The sequence below is a fragment of the Hemitrygon akajei genome, chromosome 7 (assembly GCF_048418815.1).
Source record: "Hemitrygon akajei chromosome 7, sHemAka1.3, whole genome shotgun sequence".
Taxonomy (NCBI): domain Eukaryota; kingdom Metazoa; phylum Chordata; class Chondrichthyes; order Myliobatiformes; family Dasyatidae; genus Hemitrygon; species Hemitrygon akajei.
In genome coordinates this window covers 60,695,422-60,722,137 of record NC_133130.1, presented here as the reverse complement: position 1 = coordinate 60,722,137, position 26,716 = coordinate 60,695,422, and the positions used below count along the sequence as shown (strand labels likewise).

At 38.7% G+C, this 26,716-nt stretch overlaps 2 protein-coding genes across 8 annotated transcripts in view; both read left to right on the top strand.

Moving 5' to 3' along the window:
• Positions 1 to 26,716, top strand: part of LOC140730495 (clathrin heavy chain linker domain-containing protein 1-like) — a 408,057-nt gene that overhangs the window by 110,115 nt on the left and 271,226 nt on the right. The window lies entirely within an intron of this gene.
• LOC140730490 (reticulon-1-A-like) overlaps positions 5,937 to 26,716 on the top strand; it is a 59,490-nt gene continuing 38,710 nt past the window's right edge. The window contains exons 1-3 of one of the 7 annotated variants that reach the window (XM_073050997.1): positions 5,937 to 6,517; positions 16,477 to 16,512; positions 21,841 to 21,891. In XM_073050997.1, coding sequence (XP_072907098.1) covers positions 6,178 to 6,517; positions 16,477 to 16,512; positions 21,841 to 21,891 — 427 coding nt within the window. In that variant the 5' untranslated portion in view covers positions 5,937 to 6,177. The remainder of the gene's footprint in view (positions 6,518 to 16,476; positions 16,513 to 21,840; positions 21,892 to 26,716) is intronic. The other 6 variants (XM_073051000.1, XM_073050998.1, XM_073050999.1 and 3 more) reach the window with 6 other exon arrangements.

Below are 26,716 nucleotides of genomic sequence, written 5' to 3'. Positions count from 1 at the left end.
ATGAAGCACTGCTACATCTATATTTTCTATGTTTCTATGTAAGACAGCAGCATCTGTCATCAAAATCCCCCACCTTCCAAGCTACCACCATCAGTCAGGAGGGACAGATGCCTTGGGTCCCACACCACGAGGTTTAGGAACAGTTTTTACCCAACAATCATCAGGCTTTTGAAATGGTGTGATAACTTAACTCACTGCAACTCTGAACTGATTCTACAATCTTCAGACTCACTTTCAAGACTCTTTCCAACTCATGTTCTCAGTATTATTTTTTATTTGCAATTTGTCTTTTGTACATTGATTCTGTTTTAGCTTATGTATAGTTTTTCATAAACTATTTATTTCTTAATTTTTTGTAAATGCCTGCAAGTAAATGAACCTTAAGGTAGTATATAGTAAGTAGTTTTCTTCATAATGTCTACAAAAGATTTATTCAGCGATTCAGGAACAACTTCTTCCCCTCTGCCATCCAATTCCTGAATGGCCTTTGAAGCTTTGGACACCACCTACCACTTTTTTAATATACAGTATTTCTGTTCTTTGCACATTTTTAATAATCCATTCAATATATGTAATTATTATGTTTTATTTATTGTTATTATTTTTTTCTGTCTCTGCTAGATTATGTATTGCATTGAACTGCTGCTGCTAAGTTAACAAATTTCATGTCACATGCCAGTGATAATAAACCTGATTCTGATTCTGATTCCAGGAATGTACAGATACAAGCAAGTACAGAAATGGGTTTAACTTCATTATTTCAACTCAAATTGAACAAATAGCAGAAAGAATTTATAAAAATTGCTTTGGCAGTAGCCAAAAAGACTACTACAGTTACTTGGAAATCAGATTCATACTTAACTATGGACTGTTGGAATAATGAAATTTTTAGCTGCATTCCACTTGAAAAAATTACTTGTAATTTAAGAAATAAATATGACATATTTCTGAAAATTTGGCACCCTTATTTACAAAAGATAGGATTAAATATATAGGTGCTCCGAAGATAAAGTTATTAGTCATCTGGGGAAAAATAAATAAATATATATATATATATATATATATATAAATTATTTTGAATTCCATGGAGCATGTGGGGATCTTCCGATATTCATTCATTCATTCAGTCAGTCAGTCAGTCAGTCAGTCAGTCAGTCTTTCTTTCTTAAGCCCTCCCCCCAACCCTCTCCCCCTTTTATTTATATATATATATATAATTCTACTATTCTATTTTATGTAATTATCTTTAAAAATCAATTTAAAAAATTATATATTAAAAAAACTTCATTATTTCAGTGATATACCAGCAAGATGTACAATGTATGAATATTTGTTTAAAAAGATTTCTGTTTTGATTTATCACTTTAGAGAATGCAACCATGTTACCTTATATTTTAAAATATGTTTTAAAAAGTTGGCCTGAACACAGAAGTAGAACACATGAAGTTAGGTGACTTTGGTACTCGCCTATTTTTGTTTATTCATGGAACTGAATAATTCTTTGTTGATGCTGCACAGAAAAGTGCTTAATAAAGATCCAATGAATAGTCCTATTGATTCTGAGTAAAGATTTCCTCCTCAATTGCATCAGTACCAGGCAGTAAGGGATCTCAATACAGGAGAAAAAAGAGTCAAGTCTATATTCCATGAGGTGGGCTAACCTAAATCTGACCACCTTTGACAAAACAGTGAAAATTGTTAAAAAAAATTATCTGTATATCTGAAAACCACTTTCATGAAAGATAAAGCAAAAGCTCTCATTTTCTGTCTCATTCGTACATTGTTAGTGTAGTTAAGAAAAATTATCACCAAAATTATTTATAATTCAGTGTGAACTGAAATTAATTGAAAGATTTCAAATGAATCCAATTATAATTAGAATTTTCACACGCATTATGATAGCTTTAATTATTCCATAAACATTCTAATGAATTTGAGATTAAGGAGGGGTAGCTACTGTGGAGGAGCTAAGTGACAGCAAGATTGCTGGCATGCGGCAACAAGGCGTGTGGACAAGATGGGGCCAGGTAACAGGGCCCACATCTCCTGGGGGGAAATTTAGTGAGCTGAACCCCACTGCATCAAATTCCTGATCCAGTGGTCTATTACATCTTGCCAAGCCCAACAAGCCTCTACTACTGGAGCAAGGCCGAAACACCAGCATGTTTTCTGTGCTGAGAGAAGGGGACATTAGAGCACATACACAGGGGTTGCTCAAAAGCCCTGGGGGAAGGACATTATCATTGGCACCGTGACCATTGGCTGACATCTTGTGTACAGTGTTCGCCCAGGCCAAACACCAACGCCCAGCAAAGCAAGCAATTGCTTTTATCAAGGAACGGGAGAAGGCTCAAACTCAATCCAAGGCGCATACCGACCTCCTAGGAACAGCAAAGGACTGGCAATTGAGAGTTGATCGAGGGAGACAGCCCAGATTCCCTGAACAGTTCTCTTCGGCCATGCTTAGACCAGACATAGTGCTGCATTCAGAGTCATCTAGACAAGTGGTCATGTTGGAGCAGAATTTTCCCTGGGAAGACTGGATGGAGGAGGCCTATGAAAGGAAAAAGGCAGTGTACCAAGACTTGGTGGAGGAGTGCTGCAGCAAGGGGTGGCGGGCTTGTATGCCCATAGGGGTGGGCTGCAGAAGGTTTGCTGATCAATCCTCTACAGCCGGATGGGTATCTCTGTAGCCCAGAAGAGGAAAGCCATCAGGAACACCATAGAGGCAGCAGAGCAAGCCTCGAGATGGCTGTTGATCAGGAGGAGTGATCCATGGCAAAATGTACTCATGCACAAGTTTGGGCCTGATCAACCCCAGCTGGGTCACTCAGGCGAGGATGTCTTATGTTGAAAGACTAGAAACACCCGGTGACCCCAGGTTTCATCACTGATTATGTGTCTGAGTGCATTGCAAGATGTATCATTCTATCTAAGTAGGTTGACAGTCTGAAGAATGACTTCATGTGTTGAAAGGTGTCAACATAAATTCTCACATGGGATTATGACAGAGAATCTGAAGTAGGTATGCAATCTAGATATGCCTGTACATGTAGATTGCCATGGCTGAACATCAGATCATGTTAGATTATCCCAGGAGCCAATTCTGCTTAATGGATAGAATTTCATGAACCGTTGTTCTTTTGATAAGAATTAGAGTACATTTCTGAGATTGGAGTTTACATTCGTTTCTTCTATGCATAAGTTAACATTGATATACTTCCACAGATTAAAAATGAGGACATCCACTTTGTGTATTCGAGCTCAAAGAAAACTGTATTCCTCCAAAAAGCCAAGGCTTGAAAAATAAAATGGACTATTTCCCTGCAACAAGGCAGAATTTACTTAAAGAACTTGGATTGCAAATATCTACATCAGCTCACTTCAGGTACTGTTATTTTGTAATTGTGCCAATATTTACAATAACTTTAAAAAATTACATGGATAATGTTATTTTAAAAAGAACATACAGCGCGATTGTGGAAATATTTGAGGTATATTAATATTTAATGATTTATAATGAAGGATAAATAGATTGAAGCAATTCAAATGCTGATATTTTACTTCTTGCACAAAAATGCCAAGAAGTTCATTGTGTTGCCAAACACAATGAAACACAAAGAATTTTGTTGACTCATGATGGCTCCATAAAATGGCCAAGCAAGCCACACAGATGAGAGGTTGATAAGAGAAGGTCAATAAATGGTGGCCTTGCTGGCAATGTCAAATCCTAATAAAGAATGAAGGAAAAAATGTTTATTCAGCTTTGTCTGAGTGGCTGCAGTACACTGTTCCCAGTTGTGGGCCAAATGTAGGAAAATTGGATGATAGAGATTTTAGTTGGCACAGACGAGTTGCGCTCAGGGGCCTATTTCTGTAATTTAATTTAAATCAGCCTTTGAACATGACTTGTCCGTGCTGACAAAGATGCCTGTCATCCAATTTTCCTGCATTTGGAGGAGCCAAAGTGCATTTAATTTAATATAAACTATGGATATGCACTATGGATCCTCCTATTACTATCTCAAAAAATTAATTTTATCTAACTCAGTCTTACTACACAGCATATTTGGTCTGAATCTTCAGTATATTCTCTTCTTGAATGCTTCTCACAGTTCTAACACAGACTTTAGAGAGTTCCTTCCATTCATTTTTTGTCAAATCAGATCACAATTTTAACACAATCTATGATATATCTTTGTCATTCCTTAACTGTGTTAAATCTACAACATCATATATAATTTCAAAATAACATCCCAACTCCTGTACTCAGTGCCCTGATTTATGAAGGCCAGTGTGCTGAAAGTTCTCTTTATGACCCTATCAATCTGTAGTGCCACATCCAAGGTATTATGAATCTGTATTCCCAGGTCCCTTTGTTCTACCACACAACTCAGAGCCCTAACATTCACTGTGTAAGTCTTAACCTGGCTTGCCTCCTAAAGTGCAACACCTCACACTTGTCTGCATTAAATTTGTCATTTTTCAGTCCATTTTTCCAGCTGGTCCAGATCACGCTGCAAGCATTGATAGATTTCCTTGCTGTCCACTATGCCCCCAGCCTTTGCGTTATCCACAAATTTGCTGATTTTGTTTACCACATTATCAGCTAAATCATTAATATAGATAACAACCAAAAATGGATCCAGTACTGATCCCTGTCGCATACCACTAGTCACAGACCTCCATTCAGAGAGACAACCCCGTACTATTATTCTCTGTCTTCTCCCACTAAGCCAATATTGAATCCAATTGACTAATTACCCATGGATGCCAAGCAACTTAACCATCTGGACCAGTCTTCTTGTCAAAGGCCTTGCTAAAAACCATGCAGGTAATGTCCATCGCCTTTCCTTCATCAACCTTCTTGGCAACCTCCTGAAAAAACTGATTAGATGATCTACCACACAGATAGCAATGTTGACTATCCTTAATTAGGCCCTGTCTATCCCGATCGGTACAGTTTGTATCAAGTCCCTTAGAATACCTTGGAATAATTTATCATGACTGATGCCAGGTTCACTGGCCTATAATTTCCCCATTTATTCTTGGAGCCTTAATGTTTCTGCTTCAACTTCATCTACAAAGTAGAGTGATTGAATAGTCGCAGTTCACCTGAATGAGTGGATCTTTAACCATTCTCTAGCCCCCGGATGCCACCCGGAAAAGCATAGCTCTTTGGTACTCTGTCCATCACCTTAAACATTCATCTTCTGTTCTGGCACACAATGGCTATAGTGAGCACTATGTAGAAAATGTACTACCTTTACAAGTCTAGGCTAATCTGAAAATATCTCCTAAAATCATGATTCCGACCACCAGCAAGGCGAAGGGGAATGGGCACATGGGAACACCACCTTAATTTCCAAGCTATAAACCATTCTGGCATGCATATATAATTCTTCCTTACTCACCACTGAGTGCCAATTCTAAATCTTGCTAACTCCTATTCAGCGGCATGTTTGGAGTACCATCCAATTGTGACAGTTCAAAAGGTTGGCTCACCTTCTCAATGTCAATATGAAATATAGAGTAAATGCTGGCCGTGGCAGAGACACGCAGGGATTTTAAATGTAGTATAAATGTGCTATAAAGTACGTAATTAAGAAACATACACATTTCTCTATATACTTTCAGATATTTGTAATAAACCTTTTTATTTGAATCAACATGCTGGAGGAACTTATTATTATCAGAATTCCCTTTGTACTGTTTGCCCGTCTGAGTAATATACGGAGATTCACATGATTTAATTTTTGGCACCTTCAAGCAGTGAAAAATAATCCTCTCCATTTATGGCGCAGTATTACATTAAGAGATCAACGGTTGTCCAACCCAACCAACCAACTACTGTCATAAGTTCAAACTGCTTAGATTTCATTGGCCAAGATTTAGCCAGTGACAACGGGCTTCGCTGCCGCTCGCTTGTGTTTTATTGGTCTTATAAGATGTCAGTCAGCGGCTGGCTGAGATTTTCGGTGGCATAGAAGCACTCTGGTGCCTATGAATCAGCGCGCGAGAAGAGGGCCGCGCTTCTGCTGAGTAACACCTGCCTCAGTCCAGTGGCGTACTTCCCAACCTTTGAGCGAGAGCAGGCAGGGCTCGCCCGCTGGAGGAGGTCAACACTGAAGTTTCGTTTAAGAACTCTTAAGCAAAAGAAAAAATCGAGTCGGAACCATGTCGGAGGAATTTCAGTCTCCCTCTGTCTCGTCCTCCGTGCGTCTGGACGACATTTTAGAAGACACTCGAAATGAAGGTGTGGAGAAGGCCCCCGACGATTTGCAACCTCTCAAGCCCGGGGCTGGCGACGCGCCCGTGGTCCCTCCCGTTGTCCCTGCAGCTCAGCCGGTCCCAGCGCCTCGGACTTCCGAGCCTGCAGAATGCAGCGATGTCACTAGCGATACATGGCAAGATGACTCGCCCCCACTTTTACCCGCCAGAAGTCGGCCCGAGCCGGACTCCACCTCAGAGACTGGTGCAGCCACCGAGCTGGCAAGGAAGCGCCCAGAGTCAATGGGTGAGTCTTATGAATGGCAACAGCCAGGTAGGCAGGGTGGGGTGGGATGGACGGTGTACAGCAAGAGCTGTTTAAAAGCTGCGAGGAAAGACAAATTTTAGTAAATCTGAAATTTTACATTCTGCATTTAAAAAAAATCTTTAGCAATTAAGATAGCTGAAGGCCCTTCAGCCTCGCATGTATTCTACTTTTTAATAGGACCGAGCTTAAGTTTTATCTTAAAACCACTTAAACTAACCCTATATTTTTCTAATTAATTTATCTGAAAAATATCTTTAACTCTTGCATTTACTGAGAGACTGTCCTCCATAGCTCTATTGGATGGAACATATCCTCTGTCGACCATTTTGATAAATAATTATTGGATTTTGAATTTATGAAGTTGCAAACTTGACAAAATAAAAATGGCCTTGGGTAGATGACGGAAGTAGCGTAAATTTCCAAAAGGGAACCGGATAAATACTAAGGAGGGGAACAAATGTGTAAATGCTGGGAAATTGAAGTATGGTTAGTTGTGTTAGACAAATACAGTGCAAGTCATCGTAGTTGTATGTCGAGGACTGTTTAACATTTTGTACAGGTTTGTGTGACTCTTGTTTCGTGTTTATAAGTCGGGTAACATGAAATGAGGAAACGAGAGTTGTTCGGACGATGCAGATTTATAATCGTCTCCATTGATGAACGAAAGAGATTGTCTGCACGTGTCTCGTCTCGCCAGATGATTGACAGTATCCTGACCATTTATAGACGGAAGCTAATATGTCTGCTATTAGCCGTGATGGGTGGGACTTCGGTCTAGATCCTCAATTGAAGGTTCATCCTTCAAAATGACAGAAATCTTTCTGTTTGCAGTCACATTGATCAGGAGCAGTTTTAGTTTAAAATTCATGGTTCCTAAATGTTTTTCCCAGTAAGTAAAACGTACCACAGAAGTCGTTTATTGACTCTTCATCCCGAATTGTTCGATCACAGCAGTTACGTTTGACTGGCTCTGCTTTATTTGGCAAATGTTGCCTCAACCCACAAAAGAAAGGTACTGCGCATGCTGAAAATCTGAAATGAAATCAGCGTTTTTTCACCTCCTGGTCAATTTGACTCTTTCAAAGACTGCCTGGAAGCAGCGACTCCAGCTGATCACAAAACGTAGTGCGGCTTCCCCCCCCCCCCCCCCCCCCATTGCCGGATGAAAATGATGAATAAATTTTCCTGTCTAAACTAAGAGTTAATTTGTTTAAGAAGTTTCTATGAAACTTGAGTAGGCATCACATCAATGTAATCTTTTTCAGATACATGGAGTCTCAGAATAAATAGGACATCTCTTTAGAACAGAGATGAGGAATTTCTTTAGTGAGAGGGTAGTGAATCTGTGGAATTCATTACCACAGGCATCTGTGGAGGCCGTCATTAGGTATATTTAAAACGGAAGCTGATAGGCTCATAATTAGGGTATCAAAGCTGACGGGAGAAAGCAGGAGAGTAGGGTTGAGACAAAATAAATAAGCCATGATCGAATGGCAGGGCAGACTCAATGGGCTGAATGGCCTAATTCTGCTCTTCTGTCTTGTGGCTTATTGCAAGGGGAACTGCAAAACTGCCACAAGTCTGTGCAGAACTTTGTTCTTGAGTTTTTGTGTTCTTTATTAAAAAGCATCTGGCAACCTGATTGGGAAATCTATCAAATAAAAAACTAAATTTTCAAGTACTTTTCATTAGATTGTGTCAAATGTTTCATTTTGGGATTTTTAAGCAATTGGTTGATCCTGCTTTGAGAACACAATATGGAATGATTGTTTCTGACCACTTCAAAGATGAAGATTTTAAGTGTTTCCATTTTATAAATTGCTAGCCCCACAGATTGAAAAAAAAATAAGACTGGTGTGGGAAGTTAGATGAAAAAAGTTTTTGTGTGGCATTAGATTGAACAAATTTCAGAGCTGTTCTCACTAATGTTAGTATTGGGCATTTGGACTTTGGTTGTGGTTGGGTATTGCCATTGATGCAATGCCTTTTGTAATGTACTGATCTCAAGTGTTTGCATTCTAAGCTCCATGTTCAGCCCTGAATTTGATGACATCTTGCTGATAACCAAGCATTCAGCAGTCAAGACCTGAAGGTCTGAAATTCACAAAACCCAATTTGCCCCTCTGTGTTACAGGGAGATAAGACTGTTACAGAAAGCTTTTGCCACATGAATCAAAGTTGCTACAGAAGTTGGGATGTTATGCTTAAGTTGTTATAGAACATTGATGAGGTCTGATTTGGAGTATTGTGTGCAGTTCTGGTCACGTTCCTATAGGAAAGATGTTGATAAGATTGAAAGTGTAGAGAAAATTTACAAGGATATTGCCAGGACTTGAGGAATTGAATTGTAGGGAAAGGTTAAATAAGTTGAGCTTTATTCCCTAGAGCATAGGAGAATGAAGGAAGATTTGATCAGAGGTGTACAAAATTATGAAGGGTATAGATAAAGAATTGCAAGTAGGCTTTTTCCACTGAGGTTGGGTGAGGTTAGAACTACAGATCATTGGTTAAGTGTTTAAGGGGAACATGAGAGGAGCTGCTGGACTCGGGGTTGTGTGTGTAGCGAGCTGTCAGCAGAAGTGGTGGATGCAGATTTCATTTCATGATATAAAAGAAATTTGAATAGGTACAGTACATGGGTGGGGTGGGTGATGGGACTAGGCAGATTTGATAATTTTTTTAATACTGTTCCTGTGAAACTCCATGTTTTATAATATTAGAAGGGAAATATTGTCATCTTGTAATAAACTCTACATTATCACTTTGTTTACAGAAGTTGTATTTACATTTGCATTCCAGGATTTCATCCTTAGGAACTGTTTATAAGTCAGAAATGAACAGTGTTTGGGAGGAGATCACAGAAACAGCTGTGATGGGAAGGCAAGTAGAAACAGGAAGAGTGGCCACAGATGGTCTCACTCTCTGAATGAGAAAAGCTTCCAGTTCTGCTTGGCTCCACCAAGCTCCCCAGTTTTTGGAGCTTAGGTTGGGGTGGAGGGAAGGGAAAGCTGATGGAGGTACACTAATTCTGCCTGCAGCAGCTGATAAATCCATCCTACTGATCTCCCAAACAATTGTTCTTGTGTGTGGGGTAAGACCATAAGCCAATAGGAGAAGAATTAGGCGATTTGGTCCATTGAGTCTGCTCCACCATTCCATCATGGATTTATTATCCCTGTTGACCCCAATCTCCTGCCTTCTCCCATACCCTTTAATGCCCTTGTTAATCCAGAACCTATCAGCCTCTGCTTTAAATATACACAATTATTTGACCTCCACAGCAGTCTGTGGCAGGGAATTCCACAGATTCATGACCACTGGCTTAAAAAAAAAATCCCCATTTGATTGTCCACAAATTGGGTGACTGAAATTCAGACAAGTCCTGTGGGGTATCACTGTCTGGTATTCTGGCTCCTCATTTATGAATCTGCACCATTGCAATTTTCCTATTGCCACAATAGGTATATGGTGGATGCAATCTCATTGGCTCCACGTGGCCTTTGATCACCAAGATAATCATGACAGGTTGCTGTTTATTGACAACAGCTCAGCATTTAACACAATTGTTCCTACAGTTCTGATCGAAAAGCTCCAGAGCCTGGGCCTTTGTACCTCCCTTAGCAACTGGATAGTTGACTTTCTATCTGGAAGACCACAATCAGTGAGGGTAGGAAATACATCTCCACCTTGCTGAAGATCAACTTTGGCACACCTCAGGGATGTGTGCTTAGCCCACTGCTCTACTTGCTCTACACTCATAATCATGTGGCTAGGCATAGCTCAAATGCCATAATGTAAATTTGGTGACAATATAATTGTTGACAGAGTTTCAGATGGTGGCAAGAGGGCGTACAGGAGTGAAATACACCAGCTAGCTGAATGATGTTGCAGCAACAATCTTGCACTTGGTATCAGTAAGGCCAAAGAACTGGTTGTGGACTTGAGAAAGGGTAAGACATAGGAACACACGTCAGTCCTCGTAGAGGGTTCAGAAGAGTGAGCAATTTCAAATTCTTGGGCGTCAATATCTTGAGGATCTATGCTGGGTCCAACATATCGATGCAGCTACAAAGATGGCATGACAGTGGTTATATTGTATTAGGAGTTTGGAGAGATTTGGTATGTCACCAAAGACACTTTTTAAATTTCTAAATTTTAAAAAGACACCAAATTTCTAAAGGTCAACTGTGGAATGCATTGTAACTAGCTGCATAATCATTGGATACGGGTGGGGCTGCTGCACAAGAAAGAAATGAGCTGCAGAGTTGTAAACTTCGTCAACTCCATCATGGGCTCTAGCCTCTAGTATCCAGGACATCTTCAAGCAGCGATGCCTCAAAAAGGCAGCATCTATCATTGGACCCTTGTCCCCCAGGTCATACCTTGTTCTCATTGCTACCATCAAGGATGAGGTACAGTAGTCTGAAGGCACACACTCAACGATTCAGGAATAGCTTCTTCCCCTCTGCCATCTGATTTCTGAATAGGCATTGAAACCATGAAAAGGGTCACTGTCTATTTTCTGTGTACACTCAGTCATAGAGTGCAGACATGAGTTGTAAATGCTCTATGGCCCAACTGGTTCATGCCAACCAGGATGTCCATTTAAATTAGTGCCATTTGCCAGTGTTTGTCCTATATTCCTCTAAATTTTCTACCCTGTCTAAAATGTATTTCTGTGGCAACTCATTCCATATGGACCATCCTCTCAGTAGAAAAGGTTGTTCTTTAGATTCCTATTAAATCTCTATCCTCTAACCTTAAATCTATGCTTGCTAGTTCTTCAGTCCCAAGCCTTGGGGGGAGAAAAGACTGTGCCTTGATCTTAGCCATGAACAGTTACAAGCAAGTTTGCAATTACCTGGTTTTCTGCATTAGTTATTCATGTGGTCTGATCTTCATCTAAGTAACAATAATAGACAAAACACAATCTGCCTAAACTGATAACACACAAACAATTGTACTTCAATACTGAGTACAGCATTCAAACTGTCAGAGTTCAAAAAATGTGTATCTCAGTAATGCCTTCTTTTCACAAAAGTTATTTGTAGTCAGGTGTTCAATTGATGAGATTGGAGGTGTGGGTTGTAGAGTCACCCTGCCCTATAAAAAGACAGTTGGGTTGCTAAAGGAGCCTGCTCTTCTCCAGAAAGATGTGTTCATATGCACTATGCCTCAATCATAACAACTTTCAGAGGACCTTAGGAGGATTGTGGAGATGCATGAAGCTAGAAAAGGCTACAAAAGCACTTCTAAAGACCTGAGTGTTCATCTTTCCGCAGTAAGAGAAATTGTTTACAAATTGAGGAAATTCAGTATTATTGCTACTCTTCCTAGGAGTGGGTGACCTGCAAAGATCACACCAAGAGCACGATGTTCAATGCTGAAGGAGGTGAAAAAGAACCCAAGGGTAACAGCAAAAGACTACAGGAATCTGTTGAACTTGCGGAAGTCTCAGTTCATGTGTCCACCATAAGAAAGACACTGACCTAAGAATGGTATTCATGGAAGGATAGCATGGAGGAAACCACTGCTCTCCAAAAAAAAATTGCTGTACATTTCAGGTTTGCAAAAGACCACCTGGATGTTTCACAATGCTTCTGGGACAATGTCCCATGGACAGATGAGACAAAAGTTGGACTTTTTGGCAGAAATTGAAACAGTTTTGTATGGAGGAATGGTCTAAAATTCCTCCTTGCTGTTGTGGGTGTCTGATCAGCTACAGGAAATATTTGGAGGAGGGTATTGCTGCTAAAGGAGGTTCTACCAGTTAAATACAAGGGTTCTTACTTTTTCTGGACTGGATTGTGAATGATAAAACAATGTTCAATAAAGACATGAAAAGTACAATTGTTTGTGTGTTATTAGTTTAGACAGATTGTATTTGTCTATTATCGTGACTTGGCTGAAGATCAGGCTATATTTTGAGTTGATGTAGAAAACCATGTAATTGCACAGGGTTCACAAACTTTCTTGTAACTGCACCTCACGATTTTGTTCACCTTTATAAGATCTTCCCTTCTACATTTTAATGAACTAACAATGATGACCCTACCAAATGAATGAATTGGTGCACAGGAAGGAGAAAGAGAGCCAAGTGCAGTGATGTCTTAGCAACAATGTCTATCCCTCAATATTAGCAAAGTACAAGCCCATCATTCCTTTCAGGAAGGGGTGTGGTGCGTATGCACCTATTTATAGCAATGATTTAGAGGTCAAGAAAGTTGAGAGCTTCAAGTTCCTGGGAGTGAACATCAACAGTAGCCTGTCTGGTTTTTGACAGCACAACTAAGAAAGCGCATCATTGCCTCTGCTTCCTCAGGCTAAAGAAGTCACCTTTTGGTTCTCACTGTTTTCTATTGCTACATAGTAAAAAGCACCTGATCTGGAGGCATCATGGCTTGATATGGCACCTGCTCTGCTGACAACCACAAGAAATTGGAGGGAGTTGTGGACACAGGTCAGCAGATCATGGAAACTAGCCTCCCCTCTATCTGATTCTTGCTGCCTCAATAAAGCAGCCAGCATAATCAGACTCTACCGATCCTAGACATTCTCTTTTCCTCTCTCCAATTGGGCAGAAGATATGAGACACAGCACTAGGTACGCAGAACCAGGCTCAAGGACGGTGTCTATCCTGTTGTTAGAAGACTATTCAACAGTTCCCTAATATGATACGATGGATTTTTAACCTCAATCTGTCCCTTTACATCTTTTCATCTTATTGTCTGCCTGGACTGCACTTTCTCTGTAACTGCAGCCTTGTCCTCCCTCAGTGCACTGTCTTGTATTAAAATGAACTGCAAGAACATCATGCAAGTTTTTCACTGTACCTTGGTACATGTGACACTAATAAATCAATGTTAGTTATGTCCTAGCTTGCTGATCCCCTCTTCATGTCAACATACTCCATTTTTTTCAAGTCAAAAGTCAAAGTGAATTTATTATCAAAGTACATATGTTTCCATATTGCCTTGAGATTCGTTTTCCTGTGGGTATTTACAGTACAGAAACAATGGAATCAATGAAAAATTGCACACAAAGATAAACGGTGTGGAAGATGACAAATTATGCAAATAGAAAAAGGAAAAATAGTGAGTTGTAGTCTTTGAAAGTGAGTTCATAAGTTGTGGAGTCGGCTCACTGTTGGGGTGAGTGAAATTATCCACTCTGGGTCAGGAACCTGATGGTTGAAGGGTAATAACTGTTCCTGAACCTGGTCATGTGGGACCCAAGGCTCTTGTATGCCATTCCTGATATCAGCTGTGAAAAGAGAACATGGCCAGGATGGTGGGGCTTTTTGATGATACACTGCTTTCTTGCAGCAGTGCTCCATGTAAATGTGCATATTAAGTGGGAGGGATTTGCCTGTGATAGACTAAACTGTATCTACCATTTTAGTAGGCTTTTTCATTCAAGGGCATTGGTCTATGGAAGTTTGTCAAAAGTTTTAGATTACATGCCAAATCTTCAAGACCTAACAAAATAAGTAGAGGTGCTGCTGTACTTTGTAAAGGCACTTGCGTACTTGACCCCAGACAGGTCCTCCAAAATGATAATGCTGAGGACTTTAATGCTACTGACCTTCTCCACCACTGATGAGGACTGGCTAATGGACCTCCATTTTCCTCCTTTAGTCAATAATCTGAGAGGCCCTTCCGTTGGTTGGGGTTGACCATGGATATTGTGACCTATCAGTCTGTTAGTTTATATAGATGCCAGTACGCAAATCAGGGTAGTACAGTTATGGAGAACAAGCTGTTGTCCATGCAGCAGGCTCCCTCTCTTTTGGAGCTGAGGAATCCAAAGGAAAGATGGGATACTGATAGTTTGGTACCAGCGGCATCGCAGGAATTGCCAGTCAACATTGGACTACTTTAGGAACTTCAGCTCTGGAATTTTTCTGGGGGTTTATTCCTGAAGCCTTCCCTATGGGCGGGTATAGGAGGTTTGAGATCAGCTTTTTCCATCTAGATGAACTGCCAACGATGGCTGATGAGCCCTATCTGCTAGGAGTGACTGGTTTTATAGTGCTAGTAACCCACCTTTGCTGGTTCTGCTGGTTGTAGTAGCTAAACCACGTGTGAAGGCTGGGGAACTAGTCTTGGTTGTCCGAAGCTATTTGAGGTGTACACCATTGGGAGCAATTAATAGGTAGTGGGAGCTTATCCCCACTATTTCCACCCAACCAGCTATGACAACCTTGAGGAACCCGTCAATGATCAGCTCTTGATATTGCTGACATTCTCTGTGAGAGAGGTTATTGTTGTGGCACCATGTAGCAAAATTTCAATTTCCCTCCTATATGCTGACTTGTTACCATCTTTGATTCCATTAACTTGTCATGAGCAAACTTAAATATGACATTGGAGCTTTACTTGGCCTCAGTCATATGTATAAAGCGAGTAGAGCAGAAAGCTAAGCACACAGCCTGGCAGTGCACCTGTGCTGATGGTGATTGTGGAGAAGATGTTGGAAACATTTCCAATTCAAGCTGAGAATCTAGTTCACAAAGAGGTATTGAGTCCTTGGACTTGCTGCTTATTAATTAGTTTTAATGGAAAAATGTTGAATGCAGAGTTGTAATCAATGAAGAGCATCCTGGTGTAAGCATTTTCACTGAACAGATGTTTCAGAGTTGAGTGAAGAGGCAATGAAATGTTGTGACAGTAGGTAATTTGAAGCAGATAAAAGTTGCTGCTCAGGTTGGAGTTGATGTTTCATCACCAACCTCAGAGCACTTCATTACAGTGGATACAAGTGCTACTGGCTGATGGTCATTGAGGCAAATAAATATTACTGAGAACGTGAATTGTAGAGGCCTTGAAAGTGGAATTGAACAGTAGGTTCTGCACTCTTTTCAGCTTACTGGCAGCTTACCTTTAACATGGTGCTAAACTGTGAATAATATTTGAAATGTAACCTCGGCACCATCTTGTACAAATGCACATTACATCCCAGTTTCTGTACTGAATACTCTGACTCATGAAGGCCGGTGTGCTATAAATTCCCTTTACCCCACTATCTTCCTGTGACATCATTTTTGGGGATTTATGTACTTGTACTCTTGGGTCTCTGTATTACAACACAGCCCATAGCTCTACCATTCCCCATGAAAGTGTTAACCTGATTTGTCTTCCCAAAATGCAACACTCTATCAGATTAAGTTCTATTTGCCATTCCTTGACACACGTAGTGAGCTGATAAAAATCCCTTGGAAATCCTTGGTAACAATTTTCACTGTCTATGTCCCTGCTGATTTTAGTGGCATTCAGTATCCCCTGGTTATTGTTTAGTGTAAATCTTAAAATATGGGGGTAGTGAAGGACTACAACAAAATGCAGAAAGATGGTGAACTTAAATTTGGTCAGAAGAGGGTCAATAATTCAAAACTGATGGTGGCATGAAGCAAATTGATAATTGGGCTGGGGTAGGGATTTTAGGACTGCATTGTAAATAGCTGACAGAGGGTAGGTACGACACCATCTGTCAAACTACTTACAAGTCCAGTGGACTAGATCAACTACTGCTTGATATTCCATAAAAACTGGGGTTAGACCATAATTTGAATATAGTGTTCTGGTATTCTTTTATAATGAAAATGTAGTGGGATTGAAGGGCAATAGTTCACTAGAATTGAATGGCCTAGATGTTGTACCTCAATGGTTGAGGTTAAAAAGATGGTTAGGAAGGGAGATGTTAAAATGCATGATCTATTATTGCAGAGATTAATATTAAAAGTTGAGTGAAACAAGAGATAAAAGAATATGCTGATGGGGTGGCCACCAAAAATACTGGGATGAATTAATTCATTTGTTCTATGATGGGTTGCATTTCTGTACTGATGTGAAAATTGATATGTTGACTTTAGGATAAATCTCTATTTTCATTATTCTGCTTTTGGCATGGTTTAAAACTGATTACCACTCTGCTTACAGGTTGCACTTTCTTGGAGCAGAAACTAGATCAAAAAGGTAACATGATTGTGTCTTGCAACCATTAGTGGCTTGGTCATTTAAAAAAAATGTTTCATTAATTTCACTGTTTTTAGCACCTTAACATGGTGCTTAACACCTAATTTATCATCATTGATTTATCACTTATGTAAGTGAGCAAAAGACAAATGTTACTAGAATAGCTTTAAACAAATTGATGTCTAATTGCTCATTTCATTTTATTTCCTAAACTGTTGTATGGTATAGTCCACAACATTGCATGCTGTCCCTGCTTACCATTTATATATGTTTTAGAGATTTTAGTGAAGTAATGTGTTGTTTGTCCTGTGTTTGGCTCATTGATAGAAGTTTAGACACTGAAGTTTACTGCTTTGGTAATATTTTGAGAAACCTTTGTCATTAAATCACCATCTTCACATTTTGCGTACTTTCAATTCTACCAATGGTATTGAGTATGGTTGTTAATGCATTCATTCCCTTAAACACAGTTCACAAATCTGAAATGCGGCTGCATGGCAGAATATGCCTGCTTCCCTTTGGAAAGTAGGAAATTTATTCCGCTAGTCTCCTGAAGTTGGGCATTTAAGCTAGGGAGGACCTGTACTTCAGTCGTTAGTTTTGAAATCACTTCCACAGGTTGTAAACAGAAATAATCTCTATGGATGGCTTGCAAAATTAAGTTTGTATGGTATCTTAGTTTATACGCCAGGTAACCACTGTTTTAAGGCAAATTAAATGTCGGAAATTTGTCCTTGTGGAATTCACGAATTGCTAGTTTGTATAAGGAATAAAATTCAGTCATGAAATTGAATTGATATGACTTAACATTACAAAATAAATCACTGGGCAGTTTTCTATGAAACTAACCTGCCTGTAATATGGTGGTGGCTTGTACATTTTAACAAACATTTTAAAGGGGCTTGGGGCAAATCTTGTGATGCATGGATCTATAGATAAAACTGGATAATGAGGACGCTTGTGTGATTGCAAGTGGATGGCCCACCTGAAGAAATATAAAGAGCTAACGTATTGATTCTGGTTAGTTGCCTTTGTCCTGCCTCTATTAGGTAAATAAGCTTTTTTAAAAAGTGAGATAGTAAGAAATCAGGGCAGCATTCTCTTGTTAGAGGGTGAGATTAGAGAACCCTGTTTGAAAAGGAATGTTAAGGTTCAGGTCAGGAAGAATGCATGATTAATATAAGACGCATAGCATCTGGGCATTTGTGAAATGAAAGGTGGCAGACATACATGAATTTGTGGTCCACTGACTGTTCATCTTTTGTCCCTCAATCCCAGTCTTCATTTGTTGCTTTTCCTAGTAATTGCCTGGAATCAGTGTGAAGAGTAATTTGGTGGATAAGGGTGTGGCTCTGCTGTTTGATTTGTGCTGTTTAAATTTATTTGCAATTTCTTGGTAAACGTCCAAATTCAGATTGTCTACATTTCATATTAATCAATGAAGTGTTAAGACTTATAGTTTTAATCATTAATTCCTTTTTCCTGACCAAAACCATAAGATCCCTTTTTAACCAGACTTTTCTAATCCTGCCCGTCTTGCCCTTCATTCTAACAGGAACATGCTGTCCTGAACTCTTCCTCACTCATCTTCCAATCAATATTTGCATGTTCCTGTGCCAAAATTAGCCTTGTCCATGGAGGGGAGGCTGGTTTCCATAACTGTAGTTTCTTACGGTCAAAAGGCAGAGCAGTTGCCATGTAGCTCTGCATCTGGATAAGATGATGCTTTCTGTGGTGTATTGATTTAAAAATTGGCAGGGGGTAAGGGGGACATGCCAGATGTCTAATGTGGTGTATGAAAATCCCAAGAGATCAACAGTTTGAGTTATTCAAGCAATCCCTTCTGACACCAACAATCATTCCACAGTCAAAATTACTTGGATCATATTTCTTCATCATTCTGATTTTTGATTTGAACAACAACTATACCTTAGCCATTTATGCATTCTTTTACACGTTGAGTTGCCATCATGATTGGCAGATTAGATATCTGCATTAATGAACAGGTGTACAAGTCTATCTAATAAGTGGCACACTAGGTGAGTGTGCGTATGAATAGGTAAACCTGCTAAATATGATACAGGAGCATTCTAATTTGTCCAGTTAGAGCATTCACTGAAGTGAGTGATTGCAGGAAATTATGAAGCATACAGATTGCTTGTTGCTTACAATTAGTGTCAATCTGTGAAGCACTTTCAAAGAGGCTTATTTTGAAATTGATCTTGAACAAAGGCTTGTATTTGCTAGTGGCTAAATTATTGGAAATATTCTGGTTTTAGAAGTTCAGTTTCTAGTCTAGGCTTAATGCCATAAATTGTATAGAATTGCTCATCAGTGGGGGACAGCACGTGATGACGTAGGATTGAGATGTGGAAATCCAGCTCTCCTGTAAAAAATCCAGTAAAATGTTTAAGTGAAGAAAAGTTAGTAATTACTTTTTTAAAATTTCTTATAAACTACTCAGGATTGTCTTAAGATATGTCTCCTAAACAGAAGCAGAAGAAAACTACTACTTTGAAGACAACACAAGTTGGAAAAGAATCAAGGCCGGCAGCCATGAAAGAGCCCCGGGCTCAAGTGCATTTTACCTCTGGCGATACAGAACAGGAAACTGCGGCAACATCAACCGTTCCCCAAAAAAAGAGCAACAGGAATTGCGTATGCATGAAGGAAGGGGCATGTGCAAACACGAGCAACCCAAACTACAAATCCCAGCTATGATCGGAACTGAAAGTGAATATGAGGTAGAATCAGATTCTCTGGATAAATCAGATGAAGACGAAGAGACAAACAAAGAAGAGCAACAGGAAGAGGTTGGAGGTGATATTGGAGACATAAAAAAATCTTTGATGCAAATAATGCATGAATTAAAAGCATTAAAAGTAATAAAAAAGATATTAAAGTATGAAGATTATGTTTGATAAAATGATGAAAAGACAGGACAAAATGGACACAAGAAAATTAAAAACTTGGAAGAAATAATGGGAGACACCATTGATAGAGTGAATAAAATGGAAGATAATATTTCTGCCTGGACATCAGAAAGAAAACAGTTGTTGGAAAAAATGGATGTACTTGAAAATTTTAACAGACGAAATAATATTAAGATTGTTGGACTTAAAGAAGGTATAGAGGGAGAGGATCCAATAAATTTTTTTCAAAAATGGATTATGGAAATTTTGGAAATGGAAGAAGGAACCCAGTTAATTGAAATTGAAAGGACTCACAGAGCCTTAAGATCAAGACCTCAAGTTGATCAAAACCCACAATCAATCTTGATAAAATGCTTAAGATATCAAGATAAAGAAAAGATCCTGAAGGCGGCTGCCCAACGTGCCAGAAAGAGAAACGGGCCATTGATGATAGAAGGGAAAACAGTTCTTTTCTATCCTGATATAAGTTATGACCTTTTGAAGAGAAAGAAGGAACTTAACCCAGCGAAAAAAGTTTTTTGGGAAAAGGGTTATAAATTTATATTGCGCCATCCGGCAACCCTGATAATTTTTTTGACAGAAAAAGATCTTTTTACTGATTATCGGGATGCAGAAGAATTTGCACAAGAACTCCCAAATATTCGCTAACCACAGCCAAAGATTTAAAAGTAAAACGGATTAAAGATGAAGACAGGGACAGTGAATGGAGTTGATGGATGTTTAAGGACAGAAGAATATTTAAGTATATTCTTAATTATATGATACAGGGGGAGAAAGGTAAAAATTTGAGAAATATTAATCGAGAGTAGTGATATTTTTTCTTCTCTTGTATATACTTTTTTATGTTACGGGGGAGCTGGGGGAACTTCGGATCGATTGCTACAGGATTCACGTGTGTAATCATGGCGATTGCCATGACCCACACAATGGAGGGGGGTTATGTTGTGTTTTTTCTTTATTCACAACATTAGTAGGGGGGTATTTTGTTATCTTTTTTCTTTATATTCTATTTTTCTTTAATCTTTCTTTGCCTGGACAATTGGGGGGGAGAGAGACACAAAGCAACATGGAGAATTTTAAAAAGATTCCCCAAGGTACTATGAAAGTTGAAAAGTTAGGTATTACTATAGACTGGAGTAACCCTGTTAAAAATAATGACTAATTTACTGAATTTTTAAAGTTTTAATGTTAATGGGCTTAATGGACCGGTGAAAAGAAAAAGAATTTTAACATACATTAAGAAAATGAAAATAGATATAGCTTTTAGCTGCATTCCATTTGAAAAAATTACTTATAATTTAAGAGATAAATACGAAATATTTCTGAAAATTTGGCGCCCTTATTTACAAAAGATAGGATTAAACATATATGTGTTCCGGGATATTCCGATATCCACGCATTCTTTCTTTTTTTCTCTTTCTCTTTCTACAGGGATGTGTTAGGGGGGAGGGGGGAAGGGTTGATCATTTTTTTCCTTCTGTAACCATTTGAAAATTCAATAAAAATTTTTTTTATAAAAAAAGCATTGCTCATCAGTGAAAATTCTAGAGAAAACTGTAATCTTTCCCATATGTAAGATATTGCATTCTTTCAGTTTGCACTTGGGGCTCAGAATTATGATTAATATAAATGTTTAAAAAGTTTTAATTTATTATGTGAATGGACTTGTTGATTGGGTGTAATGTATTTCTGAAGTTTAAATTTAATTTTGTCCCGAAATTGAAATTTTGAAGGAAAGATTTTCATAATTTTTGAATTGCATCTTTTTGTTTCCTAATGGTAAACTTCAAATTATTTTTGTCAGTTCTGTAAAATTTGGATTTTATCTGGTTGACGTTTACAATATACTATTCCTGCTTAGTTTGAATCCCACATGCAAAATTCTGCTTTTACCTGGTTATTGAATTCTTGGCAGAAATTAAATTATTGGCAAACATAATTTTGAAACATCATTGTCATGAAATGCAAAATCTCCAAACTACTTGAACTATATCTCCCTTACCCCATTTTCTGATTTTGCTGAGAATCTTGTTGTAATCTTGATGTAAGCTTCCATTGTGCATCATTAAATTTTCCTCTTTATATTTATATTTTTATTTATGCACTTTAGCTATCATTATATTCATATAGATTCTAAAATGATTTTATACAATTACAAATGTAAATGGAGGCAATAATTTGGAATTTCTCCTTTTCCAGCAATTTTGAGCACGAGGTTTGTCTTGCACTTTTTATGCACCAAAGCCAATATTTTAAATCGGCTCTAATGGATAAGAATAAGTTGTTGGTTCAAAACTTTTCAAGTAGTTTGAGCCCAGACTTCTATATTAGGGCTATCTGTGATCACTTGGTTTTATTGCTTGCTCCGCCTGAGTTACTGTCGTTTGTTTTTCAGACAAGCCATTTTTTTCTCCTGTTGCGCATGAATATGTGATGCAGCCTGCAGGCAAGTCCCATCAGCTTTCTTTTGTTTTCAACTGCATCATATTCTAGCCACATGCTTATAAATTTTCCCTTTGACTTGTACTAGAAGTTCCTTTTAAAGGTTTTATTCTCTGCTAATTATCTTACAAAAGAAATTGTGAAGCATTTTCGTTCTGTAGTAAAGTTTGTGTTCAGCCATATAGCTTTGAATGTTCTTAAATTAGTTTCTGGATATTAGTAACATTAGCGCAAACAAATGTCCTAAGGCCAATGGAACCATTTTCTTCTTGTTGATTGCTATACTGTAATCACTTGGAAAGTAAAAATTGAACAGATTCGATGGTATCCACAACTTGGATGTCTTGCTTTGCTGACTGGACATGATATTGGAGGGAGATTACCTATTGAGAATGTTAGTATTCTCAGCAGATGGTGAATAGAGGTAATATGTATTGTAACTGACCCTGTTATATTTGTCATATTTTGTACCTGGCTGCAATTAGTATCTTTTTTCATTAGGGTTTCATATTTATCACTCTTTTTTATTTTAGACTTTTACCCATCTTTAATCACTTGTACTCTAAGTTATATGGTTATAACCAGCACTCCTCAGCTCCAGTAATACTTGTAATATTCATGAGTCACTTGCCATACCTTAATGATTTTTATGTTTGGGTGCAACCTTGGTATCCATTCTGCTCCCTTAAAGTTTCAAAAAAAATCACATTTGTAAGGTAATTTAAATAGTAAATAGATTGCTGTCTTGGATTTACCTGATGTAGAGGGAACACTGGTAGGCATGCGTCTTCAGATGAGTTGCTGTATAAGGTGGTGTCATAGATGGAGTGGACAGTCAGTGCCGTTTTCCAAGGACATAACTTTAAAGTGATTGGAGAAAAGTATAAGGTAGGATGTAGGGTACAATGTTTTTACAGTGGCAAGTGCCAGATGTGGTGGTAGTAGTGGTATTTTAGGGAGGTTTAATAGATTCTTAGGTAGGCAAATTAAAAGAAAAATAGAGAGCTATGTGGGAAGGAAGTGTTAGATTGATCTGAGAATAGTTTAAAGGGTCAGCACTACATTGTGGCTTTAAGGTCTGTACTCTGTTCTATGTATGGTTTGAGCTTACCCTTGAATTTGTGGAAGAGGGAAAAGGACAAAATGATAGGGAAACAATTGTCATGAGTATGGAAAGATTAGAGATTATGATGCAAATGGCATAACTTGGTTTGTCCTTTGTGTTCTGTGTGATTTTAGTTGAAGGAATGATGAATATATGCAAGTGAGTATAATGTATATGAAACTGGCAGGAGAAAAGTGTTTGGTTCAATGACTTGCAAACTAAAGTTGGTAGTTTAATTTACTGTTGGTCAGAACATTGTTGTCTTCACCCTAAAATTTGGCACTCAGGAAGTAGTGTGCTAAAAATAGAATTAACTGTGGTAGATAATGCAGTAAATTGAAGCAAATTATTAACTTGCACTTGTTGTGATTTCTTATGCTGAAGTTATATGATTGTTGAAGTTGAATGACATAGTGATATCATTTGGTAATCTTTCTGCTTTCAAAAATTTTGTTGGAATATAGTTTCTTCCTAATCATGTTCCCTATTTTGAACTCCCCAGCCTGAGGAGTTTTTCTGTGCTGTACCCTCTTTAACCAACAATATTTCTAGTATCTCACCTAAGATTACCTGTTTAAATTATTTTTAATATGCTCTTGTTAAATTGGAAGCTATCTTTGCTTTGATACATTTGTCCAATGGGTGTTCTTTTTGTGCTGTTTTTGTTTACTTGGCCCTGAACTATTTTTTGTTTCTTCTTTTGAATGGGTTGCTGTTGTTTTAAAATATATTGGTTAGGCATGTGACAGTGCCAAGCAAGGAGAAAGGACGTACAAAATTGATGAGTGTGTCCAATTGAGTAGATTTTCAGAAGTGAGAATCAGGGTACTGTTTTGAACATAAATCTTTGAACTTGAAATCTTTTTTTAGTTGATTTTGCCCCTCAATTTGATTTCTTCAAAGAAGAAAAAAAACAAAAAACATCAAATTTATCCTTCAACCACCTAAACTATTAACTTAGTTTTATTTCATTCGTGGCTGGTGGGTATGTGGCATTTGTATTCCCATTAAATGTATGGTTTGCCGTGTTCATTTTCTTTAAATGGGTGGGAATAAGAACTTGGTGTTGTCAGATTAGTTATCACAGCAGCCCTTCCATCTTTACTGGAAACTTTTCATCCTCCAATGTCATTCATCACCAAACAAAAGGTGGTGGTCTATTTAGTAAATTATTGCAGGTTCCTGGATTTTAACTGGTAATTGAGGAATTGATATTAAATATTCATAGAAACATAGAAAACCTACAGCACAATACCTGCCTTTCAGCCCACAAAGTTGTGCAGAACATGTCCCTACCTTAGTGAAATAGAGGGCTATAGGTAAGCCTAGTAATTTCTAAGCTCCATGTACCTATCTAAAAGCCTCTTAAAAGACCCTATCGTATCTGCCTCCACCACCGTTGCTGGCAGCCCATTCTAGTGAAAAAAACTTGCCCCTGACATCTCCTCTGTACCTACTCCCCAGCACCTTAAACTTGTGTCTTATGGCAACCATTTCAGCCCTGGGAAAAAGCCTCTGACTATCCACATGATCAATGCCTCTCATCATCTTGTACACCTCTATTAGGTCACCTCTCATTCTCCTTCACTCAAGGAGAAAAGGCTGAGTTCATTCAACCTGTTCAGCTAAGGCATGCTCCCCATCCAGGCAACATCCTTGTAAAGCTCCTCTGCACCGTTTCTGTGGCTTCCACATCCTTCCTGTAGTGAGGCGACCAGAACTGAGCACAGTACTCCAAGTGGGGTCTGACCAGGGTCTTGTATAGCTGCAACATTACATCTCGGCTCCTAAATTCAATTCCACGATTGATGAAGGCCAGTACACCGTACGCCTTCTTAACCACAGAATCAACCTGCGCAGCTGCTTTGAGCGTCCTATGGACTCTGACCCCAAGATCCTTCTGATCCTCCACACGGCCAAGAGTCTTACCATTAATACTATATTCTGCCATCATATTTGACCTACCAAAATGAACCACTTCACACTTACCTGGGTTGAACTCCATCTGCTACTTCAAGTTGGAAAAACTTGAAAGGGAATTTGCAAATTCCTTTGAAATGAAATTGTTACAGTATCCTGCTTAGAACATGCCAAAGTCAAAAGTAGCAGTTGCTTCTGTCAAAAGTGGTATAGACTTCTAGAATGTTTTAATTGCAACTACTGTTTCAGAGTCCTTTTGACTTTAGGCAAGTAGATATTCAAGAACCTTTGATTCTGTGCTCTTGAAAGCACAGTATTGAAATGCCTGCTCTAGTTAGCTGTGATCTTAATTAGGGTTAGAAGTCTAATTTTGCAAGAGAGCATATACATTTTCATGATTTGAATTTAATGTTAAAAATTTTTATCTATTACCTGCAAGTCCATGACTCTTTTTCTAGTGGATGACATCGGTGGAATGGTAATATAATTGAATTGTCAATGTTGGTTAGATTATCTTGTTGGAGATGATCATTGCTTGGTAGTTTTGTGGCAGGAATGTTACTGCCATTTATCAACTCCTGCAAGTAGATTGTATTGTATGAAGCACAAGCTGCTTCATTTGATGAGAAATTGCTGATGAATGTGAGCGTTGCATTCTGAGCTTCTGATGGAAGGTAACTGAAAGCAGTAGAAGATTTTTGGCAAAGAGTACTGCCCTGGGTAATTTCTGCAGTAATACCTTGGGGCTAACATTATCTTTGACAGCCATAGCTAGCTTCCTCTGAGGGGTATGACTGTAACCACGAGTGTTTTCCTTTACCCATTTACTTCAGTTTTGCTAGGGCACTGTTGCATTCAAATGCCACCTTGATATTGGCTCTTGCCTGGATTGTAGAGTTTAGTTCCTTGGTGTATGTTTATGCTAAGGTTTTGGCGAGGTCTAAGGCTGACTGGTCCTAGCCAACTTCAAGTAAGTTATGTACTGTATCATTCTTGTCTTGCATAGGCAGGAAGGATTTTGGGCCGCCCCATGGTTTTCACCTACTACTATTTACTTTTTTTCAGATGTGTGGGATTGAACAAAGTTCAAAGTAAATGGTATTATCAAAATACATATGTCACCATATACAACACTGATAGGCATTTTTTGAGGGCATTCTCAATAAATCCACAATAGAATAACAACCATAATCAAATCAATGAAATACCACATCATATTGGGTGTTCAGTCAGTGTGCAAAAGACACCAAATTGTCGAATTCAAAAAGAAATGAATAATAATAAGTAAGCAATAAATATTCAGAACATGGGATGAAGTGTTCTTGAAAGTAAGTTCATAGGCTGTGGGAACATTTCAATAATGGGGAAATGAAGTTATCCCCTTCGGTTCAAGAGCCTCATGGTTGAGGGGTAATAAAACTGGTCTCACACCACCATGTTCAGGGACCTGAGGATCCTGTACCACATTCCTGATGGCAGCAATGAGAAGAGAGCATGACCTGGGTGGTGGGGTCCTAGTTGCTGCTACTTTCCTGTGATAGCACTCCATGTGTCGACGACTTTGCCCGTGATGGACTGGGTCGTATCCACTACTTTTTGTAGGATTCTCCTTTCAAGGGCATTTGTGTTTCCATACCAGGCTTGAATCTTCAACAGAAAACTATTTAGTAAATGAGCTTCTTTACATGTCCAAACAGTTTTTGAACTTTTAATGTTCTTGGTAAAATAAAGGGGAAATTGGAAGTGTGGGCAAATAGGTTGGGAAGGGGAGTAGCTGGAGGTGAGGAATGAGACTGAAGGAATT